The 19,712-nt window shown below is 30.7% G+C and overlaps 2 protein-coding genes across 3 annotated transcripts in view; both read left to right on the forward strand.

Moving 5' to 3' along the window:
- LOC145332879 (uncharacterized) overlaps window positions 1–11,803 on the forward strand; it is a 39,051-nt gene extending 27,248 nt beyond the window's left edge. The window contains exons 9-12 of the mRNA XM_080177972.1: window positions 1,670–1,759; window positions 1,993–2,048; window positions 10,393–10,486; window positions 10,774–11,803. Of these exons, the coding sequence (XP_080034098.1) occupies window positions 1,670–1,759; window positions 1,993–2,048; window positions 10,393–10,486; window positions 10,774–11,325 (792 nt within the window). The 3' untranslated portion in view covers window positions 11,326–11,803. The remainder of the gene's footprint in view (window positions 1–1,669; window positions 1,760–1,992; window positions 2,049–10,392; window positions 10,487–10,773) is intronic.
- Ubc7 (ubiquitin conjugating enzyme 7) overlaps window positions 1–19,712 on the forward strand; it is a 461,088-nt gene that overhangs the window by 5,744 nt on the left and 435,632 nt on the right. The gene's annotated exons all lie outside the window — the stretch shown is intronic.

Consider the following 19,712-nt stretch of genomic DNA (forward strand, 5'->3'; position numbering starts at 1 on the left):
ATATTGGAACCCAGTAAATCATTTTCATGCTATTATTAGCACCTTATATATTTTCACCCTGAATTTTCGGGGTTTTAAAGCAAAATTTTACTTTTTTTGAATGTTGGATTTTGAAGATTAAAAAAAAAAAGAAATAAGACATAGTTACAGTTAAAAATATAGTTAATGAAAAGTAAGAGCCTTTTTTTAGAGTGGAGTGCTTCAAAGTTTAGCCTCTAGGGGTATGAGTGTGGGGGGGGGGGTTATCATCCATAGAAATTTATTAAACGTGTGTCGTGCACCCCATAAAGCCCAGCTTTTTCCGTTATTTTTAGCTTCTGATAGGATTATCTTATAGGATTTTTACCCTTTTGGAAAAAAACTTAAAAAATTCCAGAAAAAGTCTTCGAAAAAAAAATTTAATTTATTTAAAAACCCTCCACTATACTGTGCTGGTATAATTGTATATCCTTGCCTAAGATTTCAATTAATCATGCCTCTGAACCAGCCCCGATCACAATCAAAGTGGGCGTCGAACCCAGAGACTTAGGGCTCATTAAATTAGCCAAAAGAAATTGACTATTTATTTTGTTATTGACTGATTTAAGAGGTAGCTTTCAGTGCGTAATAAAAAAAGACATCATACAATACAAATGACCAATGATAGGCCAGTATACATTTATATTCACCAATGGTAAAATGTATTCTACTACCCTATCATTGGTCATTTGTATTGTATGACGTCATTTTTATTATTCACTATAAGCTGCTTCCTGATTTATTAATTAAGTTTGCCACATTACTGTATTAGCATTTGCACCACTTTAATATAAAATATTTTTTTGACGCCCTTTTCTTATCCCTTTACCCACAAGGCTAACCTAACCTTATATTTGCTTGCGTTAAAAATTGGATAAAATTACTAAGTATGTAATATCTATAGGATACCTTCATTTTTTCTAACATTTTATGAAGCTGCCTTTAAACATTATACATAACTATACTCTTGATAAAATAAACAGCTATTTAAAGGGAAAATTCCCAATGATGATACACAGAATTACTCAATTTAATTAACCAACCAATTAAAATATTCTGAAGTGGCCAAAGTTGTTGAGCCAACGAATAATACAACGTTAACTTAAAACATTGGGGACTAGTGTAATAAACAGTCTATTGTCCCCCCCCTCTCTCTCTAAAATAACGGCACTGAATGGGCTAAGCAAACACATTAAGCCATAGTTTAGTTTTAGAAATTCTAAATAAAATCTACATTTAAATTTAGAGTTAGCTTTAATACTGAAAAAATGAATATTTGGTAAAAGGGTTAAAAATAATATTTTGAAGTAAGAACAAAGTGCCAATTTCCATTTTGATTTATTGATTCTCATAAAAAGAGGAACATTTTCGATGAGAAATGAGTGAAAGAAAAAAAGAGAAAACGTGAGAGAAAGAGAAAGATATCTTGCCAGCTTAAAAGAGATAAATAGATAGATAAAAGAAGTTTTTAGAGTGCTTATTAAAATGACGTCATACTGGCCTACTATTGGTCAATTAAAATGTATACTGGCCTGCTATTGGTAATTTTTATTGTACTTTTTATAGGCACTATAAAGAGCTTTAGATAAAATTGTGTATTTTTATGTTAAAGGTTTTAAACCTAGCAATCCTAATAAATTTACTAATTCAGGTGCTACGTGACTGGTATACCCACAACCCCTACCCATCACCCAGGGAAAAAAGGGAGCTAGCAGAGGCCACTGGTCTAACTACTACCCAGGTAAATTTTTTATAGTTTAATGGTTAGATAATAGATTTTGATTCCTTAGTTGTCAATAGATGAAATAGATTACAGGTAGATAAAAAAGGCTTTGATAGATTTTAAAATGTTAGATTTTTTTGCTTAAAGAATATATAAAAATATTTTTTTTACATCAATTAACATAAAAGATTTTTAGAGATAAAGTTTTGAAAAAGTGGCTGAGGAATCTTTAAATGTTTATTGAATTTTAGGTCAGCAATTGGTTCAAGAATCGACGCCAACGTGACAGAGCAGCTGAAGGTGCTGGGTAAGTAATATTTTATTATTTCATCTCTTTATAAGTTTACTCTATGATCAAGTATCAGTTATTCTATTCTATACTCCTTTATGTATCTTTACTCTATGATCAATCATAAGTTTATTCTATGTTGCTCCTCTATAAATCTCCCCTGTATGACTTTACAAAAACTATGTATATTTGTTCTATGAAAAAGTATAAACTATGTTAACCAACTATAAATACATACTCTATGACACACTACAAAAATATTCTATGTTACTCCTCTTTATATCTCTTCTCTATGACTAATTATAAAATTAGTGTATGTTATTCTTCTATATATCTTTCCTCTATGACTGGTAAAAGTCAGAGAGAGAGAGAGAGAGAGAGAGAGGAGACAATGGGCTGTTTATTACACTTGTCCTCAAAGTCTTATATTAACCATTTCTTATTTGTTGGCTCAGCAACTTTGGAAACTTTTGGTCAATTTTGATTGGTTATTTTATTATGTTGAGTGTTTAAACGTTTCAACTACTAATTTGATTTTACTAATGGGTTGATTTTATGTATCATTAATGGGGATGTACATCAAGATGTCGGCCATTGTCTTATCCCTTTAGATCCCTGAATGGAAGTCCCTACGGACAAGTATAAGCATATGCTATGTTATATAAGACAATATCATTGGATTAATCTTTCAACACTCAACATATAAATATATACAAAATGGTGTCCATTCGATTCCGCAAATCATCAAAGCAACATATCACTATAACAACAGAACATACCAAGGGGGGAGGGGGAGGGGACATTGGGCTGTTTAATACACTAATCCCAAAAGTTTTAAAATAACGTTTTCTTATTCATTTGCTCAACATTTTTTTTTGTATTTTGATTGGTTAGTTCCAAACGTTTCAACCCCTAATTGTAATCTAAAGAGCAGATAATTTTGTTTATCATCATTAAGGATTGACATCAATTTATTGGCCTTTAGATCACGGAAGATTATTTTAATTTATTTAATATTTGTTAAAATGTAAAAACGCCTGAATATAATTTGTAATAATCCTCACACTTTGTGGCTGACTGAGGATTATTCAATAATCTTAGCGCTATTTAACCCTCTGGGGACGAGTAATGAAACTTTATATTTATGGAGATAGGGGGAAATTACAAATAGAGACAATCTTAAACATATTATTTTTATGGATAAGGATAAATATTATTAAAACAAACCATTAAACCATTAAAATTATGTCCATATACTGGAAAAAAGAAAAACATGAAGATATAATAAAGAAAATAATCCTAATAATTATTTAGAAAAAATACAAGTATTAAGCACTTGTGGGGTATGTAATAGTTATTTATCGCATCGTTTTATAAACAGCTTTCCGCGGCATTTAAAAAAAAATTAATGAGATTAAAACCAGTTTGTTAGCCCCGATCTAACAGAACTGGTATTAATTTTATGATTTTTATCATAGTACTCGTTTCTGTAACACAATAAGATACATGGTTTTTCATTATTACTAAGAACCGGTTCTAATCTAGCTGATATCAATCGGTTTCGAAGTTATACCTGAGACTCATTTACCGATTTTATTGGTCTTTTTTTTGTTTTGAGTCCTCGCCAATACAGTATTATATAGAAATGAACAGTGAGAGATGTACTTTATAAACAAAGTAATAATTGTAACCAATTATTTGTCTTTTATTGGTGTTTTTTTTTATCTAATTCTTATCCTTTTTTAAGTGTGCTGAAGAAAAAACAAAAAAATGATTTATTTTCTTTACACGTTTTATAAAAATTCTCTTGAGAGGAAATATAAGTTTTTATTTTCACTTTTACAACATAAATTTTACCCCCGAGGGAATAAGGAAAAAGTGTAGAAAGTTTTTTTTTCACTAGCTACTATATAAAACATTTTAAATCGGCTAGTAAAAAGTAATTACTTTAGAGACGAAATATATTATTTTATTTTCAATTCATAAATTAAATAAATTCTTAAACTATTATGAAAGAAACTTTTGACAAAAATTTAAATCTACAGAAGTTATATTATTTGGGTTTATTGTATATTTTCTTGTTCCTTAAAATCTCAAAAAATAGGACGGACTTAAAATTTTTTTGTAGCTTAAAATCAATCTTTAATAAAAATCATTATGTAACATAATAAAGAATAGGAATGTTATTTAATATAAAATGTAACATAAAGTTTTGAAAATTAGATCAAATTTCAATTATGTTCATCTGATTAGAGAGGGGTTGTTTGAGTGTTCACATAAACTTAACAAAATAGCTGATAGCTAATAAGATATTAGAACAGTTTAAGCAACAGATCTATAATATAGATAAATATACCTCCCTACATATTCCAAAGACCTCTTTCGTCTGCTTCTAAATTATTTTCTGCTACTTGGCTCTGTAATATAAGCGATACCATATTGGTTGATTTTCAATGACCCAATAGAAAGGTTGCACATGACGGTTGCGATGGGGAGATACAGTTATTTAACCCTTTCTCCCTCTAGTGTTTTACTCTAATGTTTAAGCAAGCAGTAAATTATCATATATATTTATACTAAAATTGTCTTTTAAGAAAATGCGAAACTTTAGTCAACAAATAACGGAAAAATGTAAGCAATTTACGACGTTTCGAAACTAATAATACGACATAACATTTAAATTGTTGATAGATTTTATAAAATGATATTGCATTGAATTAAGATAAATAGTCACTTCAAAAATTAATATTTATTAATATTACTACTTAGAATTGTTTTTAACTTAAATGAATTAACACAAATTGAATGTATATTATATTTCATCATATTATATACAATTAATATATTATACAACTAATTATAATATTATATATTTCTAATATTTTATTTTAATTAGATTATAAGAAATAAAACAAAATGCTTTTTATAAAATAATGGATGAATATCTATCTATCTAATTATCTATCTATCTATCTGGCTACCCTAAATGATTTTTCAACTGACTTGCCAGCAATTGTTTGTGTATTAGATGACTACGAATCCTATTTTATATCTATTTGATTATCTGTCTATCTCTCTTGCTATTCTTTATTTAAAATTTAGCCAACAATTGTTTATTTACCATCCACATTTTCTATCTATCTATCTTGCTACCGTCTGTTTGATTATTGTATGAGTAATATCCACATTTTCTGTCTATCTATCTAACTATCTGTCTATCTCTATCTAAAATTTAGCCAACAATTGTTTATTTACCATCCACATTTTCTGTCCCAACTATCTATCTATCTTGCTACCGTCTGTTTGATTATTGTATGAGTAATATCTCGGGTTTCAGGCCAAATATTGACATCTTTTCTCTTTCCACAGCTCAAACATGGATAAATATACAGATCTTAAAATTTGTATAAAACTATATATTCGAATAAATTACACCCGTGACTGTGCCCCTATAGTATTCGAAGGGGTAGATAGCCTAAAACCATCCCAAGGCTTAGTATTTTAATAAAGATAATCTAAAACAATCTGGTAACTATGAGAATCTTTCTTAAAGTGGAGAACTTAATGGGTTTAGTGGTTAGTGATATCTTAATGTACAAACATAAAAAGAGTGTAATAGGATGGTAGTATTTTAAAAATAGAAAGATATTACATTTTTATGGCTGGTATTTTACACTCAAAGAAAACCATTTATGCCATTTAAAATATCAGCTATGAAACTAAATAAGTTTCTGTCTCTTAATGAATAATAAATGCTTGCTACAATTGTGTAGGATATTTTTAAGAATCTTTATTCCTATTTCTGATTTTTCTGCTTTATTTTCTCTTTTTACATTCTTTCTAAGCAGGGAATTTTACCTAAAGAAAAAACTATTCTGCCCTCACAAAATAGTATTCTTCAAATTAGTTTTTTCATATTAATAACAATACAAGATAAAGATCCATCTTGCTTTATTAATTATTTTACCATGCCACTATCCCTTTCTTCCCTGTCACCAATATAGTTTCAGATGACAAATTTCCATTAAAATTTTTTTTTGTCCCCATCTTTTTTACAATAAATTTTTTTCTTAAATAAATCAAATTTACAAATGATTATACAAATTTTCATTGTATTAAGAATTAGGAAACAAAATGGAAATATTTTTGAAATATTTTGAGAAATAATGAAAATATGGGATGGTTTGAATATTTTTCTAATCGATATCTAACTTCCCCCCTTAAAACAAATAGAGTAATTCTAGAACCATTCCCTTCCTCTCATTTTATAATTATTATAATACAACTGTTCCCCTAGCTTCTAGGAAAAAAATGCAATAAAACAGCCTTAAACCATCCGATTGGTTGGCTAGTTCAATAAACCTTTTTAATCAATGTATCTACTAGCAGCTGCGCCCCTATGATCTAAAGGCTCTGTGATCGAAGGGGTAAGAATGAGGGAGAGAAACACCATTTTAGGGCTTAAAATCTAAAGATAAATAGCCTAAAACCATTCCGGTTTCTATATAAAGTTTCATTAAAAAATAAAAACTCAATCAGTTCAGTAGTTATTGAAATCTTAAGCTTCAGACAAAAACAACAATCTACTTTATAGATAGATACAGAAAATTAAAAGATAGATAGATAGAAAGTTTGTATACTAAGATAGATACAGCAAATCAAAGATAGATAGATACAGAAAATAAAAGATAGATAGATAGAAAGTTTGTATACTAAGAGGGTAGAAACTTTATGGATTAAAAGGAAGGAAAAAATATATAGATACAGCAAATTAAAGATAGATAGATACAGAAAATGAAGATAGATAGATAGAAAATTTGTATACCAGGAGGGTAGAAACTGTATGGATTAAAAGCAAGGAAAAAATAGATAGATACAGCAAATTAAAGATAGAAAGATACAGAAAATAAAAGATAGATAGATTTAAAGTTTGTATACTAGGAGGGTAGAAAGTGTATGGATTAAAAGCAGGATTTAGATGTATCAAATTTCAATGTTTTGTGGCCTAGCTGAATAACTGACTAGCTAGTTTCAAACATTCATACAAACTAACAAATTTTTAACAAAAACACAACAAAAGCACAAAAAAATATATTTTAAATAATACTTTTATTTATTATATACATATTTTATCTTGGGCAAAAAATCATAAAATTTTTACCAGAAACTGCCAAAAAAAGTTGTTTTCATTTACTCTTATTTTACTTTGATGGAGTAACGGACGAACTTATTTTGTAATGTAGCCGAATATAAGCTAGTGTACCAAAAAATAATCAAGTTTTGCTAATATAATATAATAAATAATTTTGCTGTTTAAGAACTCACCTTATTTATAAGCCACAAATATAAAGGATGAGGCTTAAAAGTTTCTTCAAACGTATACGTTATGAAAGTTCAAAATTATGATTAAAATAATTTAACTTTTTCCACTATTTTATGAATTTTATCAATTTGAGTTGCTTACATGGTCTTTATCTATTAGTCACTTCGTTCATCCAATATAGGGGGGGAGGGGGATATTTTTGGCTTTATTAGAGTAAGATCCAAGTAATAATAAATCTATTCTAAGACTGATAAAAGAGAGAAAAAAAAACATATGAATAAGTTTTATCCTTTTAAAGAATCCTTGTTATCCGTGTGTTTGAAGCCTGTCTTTGTTCTTATGCATATGCTTAGTCTTACTCTTCTTAGTCTTACAAACCTAACAATATCAAAATATATAAAAGCGTAGCCTTCTGGCGTAGCCATTCTACAATTAAAGTATGTCTGATATCTGACCGTCTCTCCGACCGTTTATGACTGATACAAACGTAAAATAATTATAACTTTCTTAGCATTTTTAATAGCAAAGTTTTTCTACAATAAGGGTATGTCCTTTGGCATGTTAGAATTTTCCTATCGATTTAAAACTTATAAATAAACAATTACGTACTTTATAAAAAATCGTAGCAACTCTATCATCATTACTCGAAAGTCTGTAGTTTAATTGAAAACTTTGATATTTTTCTTGCTATTTCTGAGACTCTACAAAAGTTAATGTGCGTTTGTCCTACTGTCTGATTCTAGAGCTTCGTTTTTGTGGATGTTGTCATCCACGGTAAAATGTTTTTTTTTAAACATAATTTGCATAAATGAATCTAACTATACTTTAAAAGCTGACATAGCTGCGCTACTTATCGACACAGATACTTATCTATCTTTTTAAATATTAAATTAATGATTCTAACCCTCTAAAAATAAACATAAGAAATATGAATTGTTGTAAAAAGATTAAAACATTAAAATGATGCATCATATGATTTGCTAAGTTAACAAAAACACACACATACAGAAATAATGATCAAGCATACAAAGATAATTTAAACAGTAGCTAAAACAATAGACAAATTGATTAAAGACCTTACCAAAAAATATATTATAAAAAAAATTCAATTATAAAATGTTATACTTATAAGCAAAGTTAATGCAGAATTTAAGAATTATCTTTAATTTTACTGTATTATTTTATTTGTATTACTGTACTCGTTATTGCTGCGCTTGTTTTCGAGTCTTTTTTTAACTCTAAGTCTTTGATGATCTGAGGTACAGGTCTTTTCAAAGACAGGACTGGAAATTCTTAAAAATAAGAAGTAGATCACATTTATTACAGAAATCCTTTTTCTCGTATTCATTCGAATCCGGTTGACAGGAACCGGTTCTCATCCATACGAAAAAACTATGTCTAACATCGTATTATATCCAGTTTTCTACGAATATAAAAATGTTTAATCTTATACTTGTACATTTTATATCCGCGGAAAGCCGTTTATAATACGATGCGAGAAATAACTATTATAGGCATTTGTTGGAAAAGCATGTTATAACGGATGGATCTGTATGTTAAAATCTTCCTAACAATTTCAAGCTTTGTTCAATCTGAAGATTCCTGTAACAATTAGAAACATTTTAAAAAACGTAGCAATACTAGTTATTATCAGAATATTACTATCCAAGACTTAAATCTGAAAATAAAATGGCCTAAAACCATCCCAGGACCTATGTGTAACTTCAATCAGTTCAGTAGTTGTTGAAATATTAAGCTTCCGAGAAAAAAAACCTTACTACTTTTTTAAAGCATGATTATTCTCATATCTGTGTAAAGTATAGATGCGGAGGCAGCCAGGGATCTAAAGGGATAAGATAATGGCTGATATATAGATGTACATCCCTAATAATGATACAAAAAATTTTATTACAATGCGTGGTTGAAACGTTTGGAAACTAAACGAACCAACCAATCAAAACTCATTAAAAGTCCCCAAGGTTGTTAAGCTAACGTTATTTGGGGACTTTGGGGACTAGTATGATAAACAGCCCAATGTCCTCTCCCTCCCTGAGAGGCAGCCATGCCATGGATCCTAAAGACCATTAATTCTGAGTAAATTAGTATCTGTCAAATATTTTGATTAACTATCCTTGACCACGACCAGAAGGCTATATTCATCAAACATCCAAGATTAAGATAAGTTATATAAAGAATAAGAGTAATACCATTTTTAAAGCATTGAATTTAATTAAAATTAATCTGTAACCTATCTATTAATATAAAGTAGTAAGCTTATTTTGTCTGTAGCGAAGGATCTCGCGAACCACTGAACCGATATGGTTCTCCTTTACAGTGAAACTTCTCATATGTCCAGGGAGAGCTTCTAGAGGCGCAACTACAATGCTTAAAACCTATTTAGGGACAGAATTTAATTTAGGTAGTTAAAATGAAAAATAAATAAATTGAATGCATTGATAGATTTGGAGATTGCGTTGATTGTCATTTAACTAGATTAATTAAAAGATTTATAGATAAAGAAATAATATTATAATCAAAATTGATTTTTAAATGCCCAATAATGAATTCGGCCTTTTGGCTTAAGCATGTTGATGAAGCCTGCTTTTATATGAAGCCAATAATAAAATTATATCACTTTAATTAAAATCATAACATTCATTCTTTCAAACTCATGCAACTATTTTGTTCTTTTTAAACACGTGAAGCTTTTATACAATTAGGGTCGATTCTGTCTGCGATTCCTGTAAAGATTAGACACAATCCATTGTCGAAGAAACTTTAGATTGAAGTTAGATGTACATATGTATTGATTAAGGATTTATATGAGTGCTTTTTAGATTATACATTAATACCTTTAATTTACAAAAATACAACCATTTGAAAAATAACTATATAAACATTAGATTATCTATATTATTTGCAATGTTTCTACTACCAGGGGATGTCCTTAATACTTTACTTTCAGTAAAAAAAAATATCTGCAACTCTAAAGTCATTTTAACACGTTTTCTAAATGACTAATTATTTTCTTTATTTTAGATTGGGACCAGATGGAACATTGCTGGGTGAACGTCGTCACAAGGATGAACTAGACTCAGGAGACGACTCTGATCATGGCAGAGATCAAGATGATGTAAGTTTAGCTTTTATTGTAGAGAAGCCAAGCTTCAAGTCTTCAAAATTACTTCCTCTTATTAAAAGTCATTGGAGAAAAAATTTGTACACTGGTAGTTTGAATAAAATTTCCCCAAGTTTTTATACAAGATAAAAAAAGATGGGTTAGTAAAGAAAATAAGTTTACAGGTTCTAGGTATTTTTCTCTAAATCAAATTCCAGATTTAGATTTGTGGGAATTTGAAGAGTGAAATCGAATGTATTGATTTGTCGAATAACATGTTTTGTAACTCTTTTATATTTTAGGATATCTCTTCACCCGAATCTAACGGCTATGGGCCCAAGAAAGGCGGGCTAATGTCAGGCGGTGGCCTTGGGTCTCAATCCTGCGACCTGGAGAAGCTTAAGTCCGAAGTTGGCGGCCTGCACCCGCACCACATGTCCGCCACCGCTCACAATCCGTTCTTATACAACGCTGCCACGCATAACGGGAATGGCGGTAACGGAATGGTGGACAGCGGCTATGGAAAACTCAGCAGTGATATGTACAGTGACTATTCTAGGCTTTTCAGCGCGGCGGGAACGGCGGGTTCCGCCGCTGGTGACTATAGCAAACTTTTGGCGGGAGCCAATGACTATTCAAAGCTGTTTGGCGGTGCGGCTAGCGCAGCCGCAACCGCTGACTACAGCAAACTGCTGAATTCAGCGGCTGCAGGATATAATCCTTTTATGCAAAACCCATACATGAATCCGTCGGCGGCTGCACAGCTAGGAATGGCGGCTGGAGGCGGGGTTAGCGGCCCCCACGGCGGCCATCAATCTGCTCATATACCCGGTATTGTACCAACTAGTTATTAAAGGCCATAGTCATTAAAAAAATCCACGAAAATTTATTAAAAACTCTACCAAGACATTTGATGAAAAAGGCCAAAATAAAAGTCAGAATTTTGTTTAGTTAAATATAAAAATCGCTAAATAATTTTTTAATATGATATTATAAACATCAGTCCGTAAATTTTAGTCAATTCTAAAAGATATGTATCAATTTAATATTTAAGCAATCCGAAATAAGAGTATTTTTACGTTTTTATGTAATATTAAAATTTTTATGCTCATTTTTCTTTAAATATAAAAAGTAAGTAATTTTTTTGGTCAACTAGTCAAAAAAAAAATAATTTTAATTTATATGATATTTGTTGAGGGGTATTTTAAGCAATTTTTGATGATATTTTTAAGAAAATGTTTACAATTAAACATGAAATTCCATATATCTTGCTCAAACTATGATTTAAAACCAAGTCTTTTATTAAACTTAATTTTTGAAATAATAAAAAAATATTTTATACATTTAACTTTTATTGAAATATTTAATGTATTGACTTAAAATCAAAGTATTTCTTTTTTTATGATAAATTTTGCCATATTTAGTAGATTTAATATTTTTTTATATAAAAAATTGAAATGTGATTGTCTTGCCATTTTAAAGTTGCTCCATATTGACAGTAGTAATTTAAAGTTATTTTTAAAGGGAAAAAGGAGAAAAAAGGGTAGAATGGTAACATGCAGGGCTCGGCAGCCGCGCGTAAGCCTCAGGAAAACCAGCGGAAAGTCTTCACATGACTCTTTTAAAAAATGTTAAATTATACAAACGGATTTAAATTCGAGGCTTAATCGCGGCTGACGCGCGGCTGTTACCATTTAATGTTTTTTTGTCTTACTTTAAAATTGCTACTGTTAATTTTATTCACTATTTGCCATAATTATTTCTGTACTAGTGAGAAAATGTCAAATTTAAAAAGTCAGTTTTTTGCAAAGATATTTTACTACAAGCCAAAGCTTTCATGAAAGAATCATTTTTCCAGTATGGCTTTGAAACCGATTAATATACGCTGGATTAGAACCGGTTCTCAGCTACGGTAAAACATCATGTTCAGCATCGTATTACAGACAATTTTTCACGAATAATAAAATCAAATCATTTTAATATTTGCGGAAAACTGTCTTTAATACGATGCGATAAATAACTATTAAGGTTTAAAAATAATTATATTATAAATGTTATTCTAAGGTCAACATACAAAATAATAAAAATTTCTTTGTAAAAACTGATTTGAAAAAACTGAAATATGTGGTAATATGTATTACTTATGTAGTATTTATGTATTATTATAAATATCAATTATTAGAATAAACTAAATTAGAATAATTTAATGATATTATTCTTTGAAAAACGAAGCTACTCTATATTTGAATATGTTTATCTGTCAAGCAGTGTGCTATTCCTAGAAGTTCCGAACGTCAATCATGATATTTATCCCTAGATATTTTGCAAATTAGAAATTTCTTATTCTTTAATAATTTTGCCAATGGTAACTAACTGATCAAGATATTATTGGCGTAAAATTTGAAGCTTTCTATAGTGCTAATAAAAAAGGAGTTATATACTGGCCTACCATTGGTCAATTAAAATGTATACTGGCCTGCCATTGCTAATTCAGTCTGTGTATTGGCCTTTCATTGGTCATTTGTATTGTTTGACGTCATTTTTTTATAGGCACTAAAAAGAGTTCTATAATTTACTTATTTATAACAAACGACAGACTCGAGGATTATATTTGAAACTCTTTTATACTATTTTAAACACTAGCGGCTACGCCCTTCCAAGGACCTATGAGAAGCTACCCTGTTAAGGAGAACCCGATCGGTTCAGTGGTTAGCGAGATCCTTCGGTACAAACATACACACAAACATCCTGTTACTTTATTATAAGGATATTTGCATGGCTTCGCTTTTATGGATGTTGATTTACTCGAACGTTTCGACCATAAAGCATGAAGAACTCAATTTATGGTACACATTATTTCTTTTCACATAATAAATTTGCCTAGCCTTCGTCCCCCCCCCCACAATAGACATAATAAATCTAGATGGTTCATCTGACCCCAAAAAATATTCTTTAAGTTGTACAAGCGACGATATATTTCGAGGATATAATTTCTAGAAAGCTAACTTTATACTGAGGTATTCAACTATTCATAGCTAACTTATTATATGTTTTGTCATGTGCGAATGGAAAATTTCTACCAAAATCTGCACACAATTGTAACCAATGTCATGTCTGGGATGTAGCTCCACTGTTCTCTTAAAGACTGATTTAGAGAGTAAGTCTCTAGATTATCTCTATTGTTTGCAACTTTAAAGCCCCCCCCCCCCCCTACCAAAAAAGTCTTTATAATCCCCCCACTAAAAGTCAAATGGACAAAAAGAGATGGAATAAATATGATAAAAGAAAAAAAATATATTTTTGTTAGGAAACATTCAAAATTTATCTTTATAAGGATATTGAATATTTCACCCCTGTCCTGTTATCCGGATAGTACAATATGTAGAACTAGCGGCTACGCCCCTAGAGGCCTCTAGGGGCACTTGAGGAGGGGGGAGTCGAATTTGACAACCCAATTTCTTATTTTAGATTAAATTTTTTTTTTTTTAAATATTTGGGGGGTGGAAATTTTTTTTTTTTGGGGGGGGGTATTTTTCATTTTTTTGGGGGGTTGGGGGTGTCCCACCCCCCAAGAAAATAGTTATAAACCTTCCCGGGACTTATGAGAAGCTACCCTGTTAAGGAGAACCCGATTAGTTCAGCGGTTAGCGAGATCCTTTGGTACAGACACACAGACAAACATCAGAAAAGGGGGGAGATATTGGACTGTAAATTATATTGGTACCCAAAGTTTAGTAAATATGTTCAATTAAAAACTTTGAGGACTTTGATGAAATGTTAATTTATTTGGTACAAGTGTAAAATTGTGGTAATGAATATAAATCAAATTGTTTGATTTACTATAAATTGTTTGATTTACTATATATAAGACAAAAAGAAAAATTTATCAGAGTTGATATAAGATACCTAATACTAGAGCAAGTTGAAACTTTAACTATAGTAAAAGATTCATTTGAATCCGGTGCATAGGAACCGGTTCTCATCCATACGAAAAAACTATGTCTAGCATCGTATTATATCCAGCTTTCTACGAATATAAAAATGTACAATCATAAGATCAAAACCAGTTTTTTTAGCCCGTGCCTTTGGCACCTCTGGGCTAAAAAAACTGTTTTTAATCTTATAATTGTACATTCTATATCCGCGGAAAGCTATTTATAATACAATACGAGAAATAACTATTATCTGATTTAAAATATTTTGAGAATATTATTCCCTTTCCCTGAAAAATATCCATAAACCATTATGACGGGGAAATATCTTGGGGAGATTTTTTTGGCGGCAGCTCTGGTTGGCGGCATTTTTGGGCCATGGTTGCCGACAAAATATAACATTTATAGAACTAGGGAACCCAAATTAGAAAGTTATCTATTGCATCGTATTATAGATAGCTTTACAAGGATATTAAATGACAAGCTATAAGATTGGGCTCGGGTTAACAAAACTGGTATTAATTTATGATATTTATTTTAATATCCGAGGAAAATTGTCTGTAAGACGACACTATATATGATTTTTCAGTATGGCCAAGAACCAGTTCTAATCCAGCTGATATTAATCGGTTTAGAGGAACTTTCTGGCAAACTATTCTTGCCATTTTTTTTTTAAATTTCTTAACTTGTACATTCATGCATTACATCTTTCTTGTTTTAACTTTGTCTGATTTTAAATTTGAGTTTTAACATTTGTGAGTTTTTTTTCTATAAGAATATGGGGGCTTATGAAGCTTACAAAAGTCCTTTTTGTGGACAGGGAAAGTCATCCTTAATATACAAATACTTATACTTTTCCATAAATTGCTTCTCGAGCACTGAAACCCCTTATTTAAAAAAAGATAAAATTAAGTTAAACCTTAATGATTTCATTTTTGAACTCTACTATTAAGTTTGTCAAAATCTCACTTAGATACCGAGATAGCAGGAGTGGGGCTATGTTAGCCCAAACCTCCGCAATGAGTTTACTACGAGCCTCCCCCTCTGAATAGGCTTAATGTGCATTAAGTATCATACTGTCATTATTAGAATATAGTTATAAGCAATATTATGTTTGCCAGTACCATTTTTGTTTGAAACATATAGTCTACAAAAAGAACACAGACTATTGTTTTAGGTGAAAACTTCTTATTGTATTAAAAAATCAAATATTGAGAACGCATATCACAAATCTCAGGGATAAGGGATGGGAAACGTAGGAAAATATTATTTCAGGCCTATTTCAAGCCTAGGCCTAATAAACCAGTTTTGGGATGGCGCAGTGGTTCGTCCTAAACGCTAATGAAAAAGCTGTGTGTGTGTGTGTAGATAAAGTATAGAATCAAATTCAGGTAGCTAGTTTAAAGTAAAAAACATAACTTTTTATAAACCTATATATTAATGGCTTTTGTTAAAATGAAGTTTTTTCTCTCCCAATTTTTTTTTATCTTTTACTTTGGTAATTTGAACTGTCAGAAAGCTATCGTTGGGTTTCCCTCAGACAGATTTTAGTTTGTATTTTTTGCATTTTTATTTATGAGTAAAAATTTTATTTGAAAATTTCATTGCTAATTAAAATTCAAAATAAATAAATAAATATGCACTTGGGTAACATTCTATCAAGTTCTTTGGATACTATAATGTAATGATATATCTGTACTGTGTTGTATTGTACAAATATTAGGGTTAAAGTGTTGTATCAATTCCGTATTAAATTTTTAAAATTCAAAATACAACAGCTAATTTATAAACTACCAAATGAAAATTCGTAGCTACCTTCTTTCCAAAAAATTATCCCGTTATTTTTGTTTTTTCTATATGGCCCTATTTTAATGTTTAACTCTAAGCAGATTTAATAATTAAACTAATGTGATCTAACACCATTTATATTTTTTTTTTCGTAGCAGACAAATCATTATTTTTTCTAAAATTGTCTGCTTCTAAAATTTCCGCCAATAGGTGATTGGTTGATACAAAACAGGCCGATTCTTATTGGTTTAGAGCGATAGCTACTTGGGAGCGTCCGCCAGTTTGTAATAGTTGCAATATCCCTTTAGAATCTAGGCCAGGACCTAATTAATGGCCAGGTTTCCTATCCCTTATCCCTGACAAATCTTTTCTAAACCTCAAAACACAAAAGAAAAAATGCCTATGGATTAAATTTTAAATTGTGTTGGCTTCTAGGCAATGTGTTGCCTTTAAAATGCTTCTATTTTTAATATTTAGGAAAAACTATTAAATGGAATATAAAAATCTTCGAACTTATTTATAAGGTAAAAAATAATAAATACTATTTTTGTCTATGATGATAATTTTTATGTTTTTTGGATATGTATATTTTACTATTTGTAAGAGAATTGACGACATATTAATCTGTACATTAATTTAATTTAATGATGAATTTATTAGACAGTTCGTTCATCAAGTAAGCGAGAAGGTGATGCGTTATTTTAGCCCACTAGAGTTTCACTTTATTAGAGTACATGATAATCAGGTGCAAGATCCAAGTAATACCAAGTATATTGCTACTTCAGATTACTATAACTTCTTTATGAAGTGTCAGTCAGTTTTATTTTAAATGAAACACTGAAGTCAAAGACTGAGAACCTCTTAGGAAATATGCTTGCCATCAAAAGTTTTGTCATATCTATATTAAAATAATAATAAACATCTTGACTCAAATCTTTTTGAAGTCTTTAAACATACAACTCTTTATCATAGACGTCCAATGGGGTGGGGGTGTTTACCTCCCATCCTCAAACTTTAAAACATCTCATTTTACCCCCTTCAAAATTTTAGAAATACATTAGATTAACCTCCTCAAACCTTTGAAGCGCCTTTTTTCACCCCCTCCCCGAAAAAAAGATTGGACGTCCTTGCTCTTTATTAGTGGTCCTGAAAGATTTAATAACTTTCATTTTATGCTTAAAAACTTTTAGGACTTATATTAATTCTTGATTGGGCTATACTAAGCTAGTAAAATCGGCGTTGCTACAAAAGACCTACCCCTACAAAAGACCTACTCGTCGGTTCTACAAAAGACCAACACCTACAAAAGACCTACTCTACAAAAGACCAACGCCTACAAAAGACCTACTCTTCAAAAAATCGTAATGCTAGAAGGTCATGGCCGCAGAGCTCGGCCCCCTGGCCTGCCTAGCCGCGGGTGCTCGGCCCCCTTGCCTATAACCTAACCTAACCTAACCTAACTTATATGTAATAATGTATAAATGTTTATCGTACATTAACTTAATTATATTTTAGTATTTCGTTGATTTACAAAAAGTGGTTGGTAGATTTTTTTCAAATTTTAATATTTTTTTTTACAATATTTAGGTAAGGTTAGGTTAGGTTATAGGCAAGGGGGCCGAGCACCCGCAGCTAGGCAGGCCAGGGGGCCGAGCGCTGCGGCCATGTATTGATTATGTATTACTTTATTAATAAATTTGATGTTTATATAACAATATATATTCGTAGGACTTTTGTAGAGTAGGTCTTATGTAGGGGTAGGTATTTTGTAGAGTAGGTCTTATATAGCGGTAGGTCTTTTGTAGAGTAGACCTTTTGTAGGGGTAGGTCTTTTGTAGAGTAGGTCTTTTGTAGCAACGCCAGTATAATCCAATAATTTTAAACTAAAGAAGGGTTTAATTTGTTTGCCATAATTGAGGTGTACATCAATTTATCCTAAATTGTCTTAACCCCTTAGGTCCCTGTCTATTACTAACTTTAAAAATTCAGTTATTTTGATTTACAAGCTTCGCTACTGATGGTGGTTGTCATCCTTGTTATTTAATCAAGAACAGTTTACAACCCTTTAGTATGAAAAAGTTATTGATGGCGGAAGTTGGGCTATTTACTAACTTTACACTACACAATACACATACTTATGGGCTAAGGATGTAAGAGGGGTGGGTGTATTTCAACAAACCATTTTCAGCTATTGGCGAAATATTGTAATTTTTTTGTGGCTAGTCTTTGAGTTTTTGTATCCTTAGATCTACAAAGCCATTTATATTTCTGCAAGGCATAGGAAATCCTAACTTCTAACTCCTAGGGTAACCTACTAAATCTAATGGAATAGTGAGCAATTTTGAAACTGGTACTTTCTCTCAAAGTGCCTTGCGAACACAAATCCAGCACTTTTTATATAATGTAAATTGAAAAAGAAGGTTGGGGGGGGGGGGGGGGATAGTTGAATTTTTTTGTTATTAAACCCAGTGGAGGGCCCTAATAATACAGAGCTAATACCAAATCAAAAGTAATACACTAACACAAGAAACACTAAACTACCCCCCCCCCCCCGCCCCCCCCCCCCCCGATCCTTATTTTCAATTTATTTTGAGGTTTGAGGTTCTGTGTTCCACTTGGCACATTGAGGGAACAACCAATACAATATTATATCCGATTCTTTTTTTGAAAGAAATAAAATTTGGTTGTTTTATGCCCCAACCTTAATTCTTACTGTTACTACATAGAAACTATATTTATTAGTGGTTTCTCAAATGATTTTTTTTATAGAAATTACATTACTTTAGCAATTATTACAGGGTAATTTTTTATTGTAATTCCATATTCTAAGCAACCATAGCAACCATGTATAGTTAGATTATGACAATAATGGTTATTGCTGGGTTTTTGGTATGTTTCTATAAAACGATAAAAAAAAGAATTCGAAACTAAATATAATTATGTTCTTTTCAAGGTTTCATTGACTCGTTTCATCATTCATTTTGGTTCAAATCTTGATTGTGTAGTATATTCTATCAGTGTCCTAACATCTAAACCAATAATTTTAATATATTGAAAGGGTTATTTTGTTTGACATCATTAGGAACATAAATCAATTATCAACTATTGTCTAATCCCTGAAGATCCTTGACTAATTGCTTAAAGGATTATTTATAAATTTAAAAAAGCATTGCCTGACTGACCAACATGCCAAATTTAAATTTTAAATATATCTTATTATTATAAAGTGAACTAATTCTCGACGAATAGAAGGACTCATAATAGCTACAAAGAAGCTTCACTGAAATATATGAACACCATATTCATTTTGAGAGGGGGGGTTGGTGATAATAAATTGGTGAAAATACAACAACGAAAGGGAAATAGGCGTAGCAGAAAGTCAATAAAAGAGGCGTGTTTAAGAGGACACTCTTTAGCTTTTTTTTGTGTCAAGATACTTTTAAAAAGAGCTGTGCCCCAAGCATTAAGAGGGTCTATTTGCGAAGGGGACGCGATGGAAATAATAAATAGCATAAAACCAA

This window comes from Acartia tonsa, chromosome 11 (genome assembly GCF_053477335.1).
Source record: "Acartia tonsa isolate MP-2025a chromosome 11, ASM5347733v1, whole genome shotgun sequence".
Taxonomy (NCBI): domain Eukaryota; kingdom Metazoa; phylum Arthropoda; class Copepoda; order Calanoida; family Acartiidae; genus Acartia; species Acartia tonsa.